Here is an 8,764-nt window from a genome sequence, read left to right on the forward strand (position 1 = left end):
AACATTGTCTCCATACTAAAGTTTTGTTTACAAAATGGTCTCTACAATGGTACATAGTAGTGCACTTGAATACGAAACACCCTGAACATATAACCAACCATGTTTAAATATGCATTTCATATTATTAACCTGTATAAAAATATCCTTATAGAAAAAAAAGTTATTATTTTTTTTTTTGTTTTTTTTTTTATATTTATTTGATGTTTTATTATGTGTACAGAAATTTAATAGACTTAAAAAACATTAATACTGTACGACAGTATATAAAAACAGTAAAATTAAATGTGATTAACTTATGAGTTCAACTATTAAAAGAAAATTATATATAAAAAAAAATTCTCTCTATTTGCTGTTAAAAATAAATGAGAAAGAATCTTTTCTTTTAAAGTAAATGAGAATTGTGTAGTCACTAGTCTTTGAATAAAAGAAGAGAGAATATTTATTATTGGCATGACAGACAATTGTATTTATTATTGTTATTCTAGCTTTAGATGCCAACACCAAAAGCGGTAATTTGAATAATTATCCAAAATGAAACCGCACTCATTTTGTATTCATATTTTGAGAGACAAACTTTTAAAAATTAAAGAGACTATTTGAATACTGGTAACAGGCTTCAGCATTGTGGTCTTTTTGATCTTCATTTGATTAAAATTTACTGTGGAATGCTTTCCAAAAGCTTTTGCATTATATATGACCGGCGTCATATGACGAAACAGCAACAAAATTTACTTTAAAAATTCAAATCGACAAGGTCTATTACTTACGATATATACCTCGAATGAAAGGCAAAGAATGGAACTAACAATATGTCGTTTAAAAAAAAATCTCGTTGAGAACTTAAATGTGGAATTCGACTCTACAAGTTTAGTCCTTCTAAGGAATCGGTATCCCGTAAAAGTTTATCACATTGTTACACCCACAAAGAAAAATTCGATAAAATTTTCATAGAAAAAGAGGTCCATATATTATTCTTGTGATTTCTTCATAAATTATGAGAAAACACAGCATGTTATATTTTTCCACGTTTGCAATACCTGTTTTATTGCATGCAATGTGATTACATATGCAAACTTTAAATAACAATAAAAAATAGACCAAAATAACCAAGCATCATCAAAGCCAAGAACTTTACTTGGTTTTAAAATGCATATGATGTAGGGAAGATTGAATTAGACACAATTTTCCAAATAAACAACTCGTTTCATAGATTGTATAATAATTACGATATTTTATACACCGTGAATTACACATGTACATACAAACGAACATAGAGCAATCATCTTTTAATTCAGGATTTTAAGCAATTTAATTGCATGCAGCATACATAAATATTTAAAGATTTTTAAATGTTCTTTTTGATATTTGACGAATCGCTCACCAAATTGGTCACTAAACGGACCTTCGATATGTTGTGTATGCTATGAGATGAAACACATTGAAACTTATTGTAGAGCCATTCTCAAAATGTCTCAGCTTAAGTTAGGTACAGGTCACTGATTTTATTTAATATCAACATAAAACTGTGCCATAATGCCCACAATTCCTTCTACGATCTCTTTTCAATAACGCACTCAATTTAACTAATTCTTGCACGTATTTTACATTTTATTATAAAAAAAAACAAGCACATTTTCTAAAATAGGTCAAAAAATTTTCTCCTCATTTATATTGATCCAATTATACAAAAAAACAATATTACGTTCCACTCGCACAATAATTATGTTAACATAAATTTATAAACACACACACACATACACATGTACTTAAATATGTGAGTTCCTACTCTCTATGAAAAAAAAATTCACCTGTTCTATTTATAACAATATAAAAATATTTTTTTACATAATTACAACATTCATAAAATTTAATTTTTAATTGAAATAATTTCAATTGTTTTAAAGAAACAAAAATGGACCTAAATTAAATACTACGTATGTGTGTATGTGCATGTACGTACATATGTTAAATATTAAAATAAAAATATTTTATTAAAAGAATTATTTATAATAATTTTATTATTTGATTGTAATGTAGACCATGGATGGCAATTAAAGGGCACGCGTGCCAAACTTGGCACGGAAAAAAAATTTGATGGCACGTTATAGTTGTGCCTCGACAAATTTTTATATAGATTTTTTTTCTAATAAAAAATCTAAAAACTCGTTGAAAAATTGATTGAATGAAAAATTTCCTAAAAATGATAATTTCCTAATAGCGAAATGACAAATATTCAAAACCAAACATATTCAAATGTTATATTCTTTTTATTTTTGTTTTTTTTGATGAAATACACATTTTTGAAAAAACTAATTGGAATTTCACCTTAAATTTACAAATATTCTTGTTTCTATTAAGCAACAGTTTGCACAAAGATTTCTCGATTTTAAAAGGATCGAAAATATTTTAAAAATTATTAATTACCCAGATTTATTTGATATGCAAGATTGTGACAATAACCTCCTTAATTGGATGCGATTAGATCATTTAGAAATGCAAATTATTGATCTGCAATCCAATCCAATTTGGGTAAATAAATTTGTGAATATGCGGAAGCTTGTTGAAGATTTAGAAAGCCATCGATCCCAAAATGTGGAATCAGAATGTTTCATGGAAAGTAAAATTTTAGAAGCTTGGAATAGTATGCCAGATACCTTTTATTCAGTCAAAAAATTAGCAATCTCGTTGTTAACGATTTTCTCTTCCACTTACTCTTGCGAAAGTCTTTTTTCCGTTTTGAATCATGTACATTCAAAGACTAGAAACAGATTAACAGAGTAAGATTCGGCAGCATGTATTACTCTGCAGTCAACAATGTACCAGCCCGACATAAAAACTCTTGCAAGTAATATGAAACAAAAAGTTTCTGATAAAAAATTAAATTAATATTTTTTCTATCTGTATTTATTAATTTTTATACCTTGAACTATAATATGTATAAATAAATATTATTACAACTTGTCATAATATTGTATTTACCTAACCATACCTGTACTTGGTACTGTGCTGGCACGGGAAAAAGTGTGACAATAAATTTCCCCAAATTTTGGCACTTTGATCAAACCCTATTTGCCATCCCTGATGTAGACCTACATGTGTACTGCAATTGTTTGGAAAATTTTATGTTGGTACATAAGCATATTTAGACACATTATGTTTGGAAAGAAAGAAGAGTTTAGAAAACAAAGACTTTTGTATTCTGCGATTCTACTATGCTTCCTCAATTATCCTGAAATATTTTAATAAATATTATTATAAATAAATATATATTTATATAGAATAACTGTCATTTACATATTACCTATTGGTATGTTTTAGCTGATGTTTAGGCAGTTGTGCATTTACTATTACTACATACCATTAGGCAGCTTCATATATGCATGCACATATTTTACTTTTACTCATATTTTATAATTAATACACCGTGTGTGTACGGATGTTCACAATATATATACATATATATATAGAAAGTTGAGTTTATAGTTACATTACAACTGAATTATAACAATAATCATAATAATGAAGCCTACGTGCGCACATGCATACATTTGGAAAATTGTTCTCATTATACAAGGATTATTTGGTTTTCTATTCTAATCAAAAAAAAATTCATTTTGAAATTGCACATGGGTATAATTTGTAATATGTTACTCCAAAATCAGATTTTTGATGTTGTTCAGAACCGCAAAATATTGAAGAAATGAACATTGAAAAACTGAAAGTGATATAATTGCACTTTTTAAGAAAACTAAATGAAAGTTAATTTTGATGAGATATAGACACCTTCTCTCCACAGTTACAATCACAATTACAATAGAGTTCTATTTAGACCTAAAATAAACAAATTGTATTATTATGGCCAATTACTTTAAGTTGATTTAAACGCAAACCCTTAAATGTCTCAATATATGAAAAAATTGACTTATGCAACTTTAAAAAAAAACCAGCTCAAATATTAAATTCTAGAAAGCTCCACGGTTAATTGAAACAATTAAAATAATCCAAAAAAGACAAATGCGTGTGGTATAGGCCATTCTGGCTCTGATCCACTCATATATTACCGCCATCCTTTTTGAAAATTCTTTTTTCTTAAAGCTTATTGAGATTTAAGCAGATTTAAGCATAATATTGTACTCGTATCTTAACCAGATGGAATTTTTAAATTCAGAAAAAAATTTAAAAATTCAGGGAAACGCAATCTCCCGCATTCCTTATTGAAATATCATCAAAAATTTATAGGTCGAATCAATTATTTAAAATTAACATAGGATCCTGGAGTATTTGAGAAGATTGTACTAGTTTTAATGAAATTTCACAAAACCAGTAAATTAACACTTACTCTAACCGGAAAATGCTTTAATTAATTTAATCAACAGTTTGATTTCATGAAAACATTCGTCGAATTTTTGCCTAATATTTTGCAGCGATTTTAACACAATTCAGATCCAACAGGTTTTAGTATTATTGTGGTTGCTAAGTTAAATTGCTATACAAAAATATTGAAATCTTATGGGGCGATTTGTGCAAAGTTCTTTAAAATCTACATAAACTCAGTGTACTCAGTGTACTCTACATAAACTCATTGAAGAATTCTATTAAAGAAATTACCAAAATCCAATCTGAAATCTATTCTAAATTCCGATCTGAAATCGTTCAAATTTTTCTTTTTAACAATTAACACCGGCCTCATCTACTTATAAGCAAAGATTCATATATATTTTTGAGAAATACCAAATTACTGATATATTTACTACTAAATCCAAGATGGCGCTGAAATATTGTTTAAAAAAAATTTCTAATTTCGAAAAAGTAAATAAACTGAGCGAAAAGATTTTAGTAATTTCACTTTATAGAAAACCAATAGATAGCGCTTCCTGTAAACTTTCCATTTTCATTTTAAGAATCGAAAACTGGCAGCACTCAAAATATTTTTAAACAAATGTCAGCTGTGCTTTCTTTACTTTGCTTTATTTTGTTTTTATATTTAAATTCTAAATTTTAATTTTCATATTGATATTGATAACTTTAAATAATATTCTTTTAATCCAATGGCGAATTCAAGCCAGATAAATTTAAATACGAGTAGGCAGCCAACAGGTGCCAAACCTAAAAACAATTTTTATCGCAATTTCAACCCATACTGGATGAAAAAAAGACAGAATTTACCTCAAATAAAACCAACGATAATTCTTTTACCAGTTTCTGGATCCGAAAGCTCTTCAAATTTAAATAATTCTGCATTAACAGGAAGGAATTCAAATGTAAGTGCATCAAATACAAGTAGAAACACATCAAACAATTCAGTACCAAGTATAACACTGCCATTAGGACAATATCATTCATTTCTTCTTGATAAAATAAGTCCAAATGAAGCATATGGTTCGTGGAAGTTGTATTTTTCAAATGAAAAATACAGTGCGGATTCTCCAATTATTAAAAAAATTAAAAGTTTTGAAACTCATTTTAAAGATAATCCAGAACAATACAATTTGGTAAAAATATATTCCAGTCATACATTTAAATTAGATTTAGTTTTTATAAAGAATGATTCAAAATTCAAATCCAGTTGGAATAATTTTCACCAGGATCTAATAGAAAGTCCAGAAATTACATTATCTGCCGCTGGACTAGCAATGCATACACTTTGTCTAAAATGTTCCGAAATTCAAAATGAATTAAATTCTACCACAACATTTATTCGTAAAAGGACATCATTTAAAATTTTTCGAGCATACTTAGAAAATTTCAGTCCTATAGAAGACTTAGCGTCAATTAGATCTAAAAAATATGAATCTTTACTATCTATTCGTGGAACCGTGGTTCAAACTGGAGAGTCAGCACTAATTTCTTCATGGAATACATACGAATGTTTAATTTGCCATAGTCAGATGATTGTAAAACAGGAAAATGGTATCGTTATTGAGCCAAATTCATGTAAAAAAAGTGGTTGCAACAATAAAAGTAAATTCAAAATTCTATTGAATTCACCTTACAATCGGTTAGAGAAATATCAAACTATTAGAGTGCAACAGCTTGTTACTAGAGGTAAACAAGGGGATGAAACTAAACAAATAAAGCAAATTGAAATCGAATTATTAAATGAATTAGTTGACAAAGTTGCCCCTGGTGAAGATGTTATTTTAACGGGGATTTTAAAAGTTCGCTCCCAACAAGAGAACCATTTTCGACAAGAAGATGGTTTAAAATTATATTTACATGGAATATCAATATTTAAAGAGAAAAGCTATCAAAATATATCGGCCTTTACAGAAAAAGACTTACAGGCAGTTAGTATGATCAAAGAAGAACCATCACCGTTTAGATTACTAGTTCAATCACTATGCCCCTCAATTTTTGGGCATGAAATGGTTAAAGCCGGATTGGTTTTGGCCTTACTTGGTGGTTGTGGTAATGAACATGGACTTAGATCTGAAATTCATGTTTTAATGGTAGGAGATCCTGGAGTTGGTAAATCTGAAATGTTAAAAAGTTGTTCACAAATTTCTTCAAAAGGTAATAAACATATCATAAAAATGTGAGATAATTCTGTTTGATATAAATTTTTTAGAGATTTTCGTTAGTGGTTGTGGTAGCTCCGTGGCTGGTTTAACAGTTACTGTAACTAATCGAAGAAATGGTGGAGAACTAGAAGGTGGAGCATTAGTATTAGCTGATGGGGCACATTGCTGCATTGATGAATTTGATAAAACTCGAGCAAATCAGCAAGCCGTATTAGAAGTTATGGAACAACAAACAGTTGGAGTCGCAAAAGCCGGTGTTTATTGTTCTATACCAGCTCGTACTAGTGTATTAGCTGCAGCTAACCCAGAATGTGGTCACTACAATCGTTCAAAAACCGTAATGGAAAATCTAAAAATGAGCATACCCCTACTATCACGTTTTGATTTAATTTTTATTATGGTGGATAAGCCTAATCAAAATTTTGATAGTATGCTAACAGAACATATTCAATCATATTTATCTGGAAATAGAAAAGAACCAACAGAAAATTCTTTTGGTAATAACTCCAGTCGAAATCAAACACTTCGCGACTCATTCATGGCAAATGAAGAAGAAGATTTAGAAGATCGGTTAAGACTCAGACCTGGCGAAGATATGGATTTATTACCCAGACCATTAATGCAACGTTACATAGGTTTTTAATTTCCAACTATTAAGTATTGTTAAATATTCTTTTCAATATCAATTGTAGCTTATGCAAAAAAGAATTGCTTTCCAAAACTTAGGGATGAAGCTGGTGAGGCTTTACAACAATTTTATATAGAATTAAGACAAATATCAATATGTTCCAATTTAATTCCTATAACAGCAAGGTATAATATAAAATTAATATTTTATAATAGAAACATTTGAGTTTCTTAATAATTTTTTAGGCAGTTTGAAGGTTTGATACGCTTAACACAAGCTAGAGCAAGAGCTGATTTATCACAAGAAGCAACTTTAAATCATGCCATGGACGTAATTTCAATATTTCGTTTTAGTATGATGAATGTTTTTACAACAGATACAACAGTTCCAGATTTAGATACAACTATTGGATCTGGAACTGGATCTGGAAAAAGCCGTGCATCTCAAATTAAAATATTTCTTACATTATTACAACAGGCATCTAGAGCTCAAGACAAACAAATATTTGATATCAGAGAATTAAAAGAAATAGCATCTTTAAAAGGATTAGATGACAATATAATTGATTTAGTAGAATCACTTAATAGTCAAGGTTATTTATTAAAGAAATCTCCTAATGTATATCGGTTAATATTATAAGAATTGAAAAATCAAAGTACATAGCAAAGTTTAAGATAAACGTGTGTATATATAGAATTACGTAATTTATAAATGAATGTACATATGTATACGAGTATAATTTCAAACATGAATATTAAATAATTTTAAATTTAAAATTATGTTATAAAATATAATCCTAGTTATTCTGGTATCTGTATGTTAAATATTATAATTATGGAAACGTAACAACTAAAAAATAGTCTGGGAATTCTACAACCCAATGAAATGAAATTTCTAAATTTTTGCATTGTTCATTTTGGTTAAATTTCTTTTTAATTTTTTGTAAAGGTTACAAATTAATCTTATATTTCAATTGAAAAATCTGTTTATTTTTTTGAAAATGTTATTAAAAATGTTAATATTCAATATGAAAAATTGATTTCGTAATCTAAAGCTCTTCAAATTACAACAGAGCCATAGCCAGTTCCAGAATATGGTTGAATACATAATCTCAGATTTATTTAACTTAAAACTCTTTACATTTAATATTATGTAATAAGAAAAAGACATGGAAAAACTTATTTTATTAAAAACTTTTATAAATTTTGATTATTAAATTTTTAAGAAATGTTGACTTATTGGAATAGTTGGAATATAAAATTTTAAAGCCAGGTTATGATTGCTTGCTTATAAGATGTTTTTAAAGCCGCTTTAACTAAGTAATTATTATAAATGAATGTTAAAATATTGTTTTATTAACATGTTTTAATTATGTTTCCATAATGAGATAAGTGTTGATTTAATTAAGGTTAATTTGTACTCCTCCTTTGGCAAACAACTACTCATGTAAAATGTAGGGAAACAAAAAAATTTAGATTTATAGGAAATAATTAAGTTTTCTCCTTACTAATTTTGAACATTATCAAAAGAAATTTTTTAATTTCAAATTAAATTTAAAATAAGAACAGCAAAATAACTTTCATAAATTTTTAATTAAGAGTTTCTAGTGCAATGT

At 27.8% G+C, this 8,764-nt stretch overlaps 1 protein-coding gene across 1 annotated transcript; it reads left to right on the forward strand.

Annotated features, from left to right (window-relative positions):
- Window positions 1–5,048: 5,048 nt before the first annotated feature.
- Window positions 5,049–8,688, forward strand: LOC129609813 (DNA helicase MCM8). The gene is made up of 4 exons (XM_055521936.1): window positions 5,049–6,513; window positions 6,569–7,156; window positions 7,214–7,334; window positions 7,395–8,688. The coding sequence occupies exons 1-4, from the start codon at window positions 5,049–5,051 to the stop codon at window positions 7,786–7,788; spliced, it is 2,568 nt and encodes an 855-aa protein (XP_055377911.1). The 3' UTR covers window positions 7,789–8,688.
- The last annotated feature ends 76 nt before the right edge of the window (window positions 8,689–8,764 follow it).

Source organism: Condylostylus longicornis, unplaced genomic scaffold (genome assembly GCF_029603195.1).
Source record: "Condylostylus longicornis isolate FDR11 unplaced genomic scaffold, ASM2960319v2 ptg000040l, whole genome shotgun sequence".
Classification (NCBI taxonomy): domain Eukaryota; kingdom Metazoa; phylum Arthropoda; class Insecta; order Diptera; family Dolichopodidae; genus Condylostylus; species Condylostylus longicornis.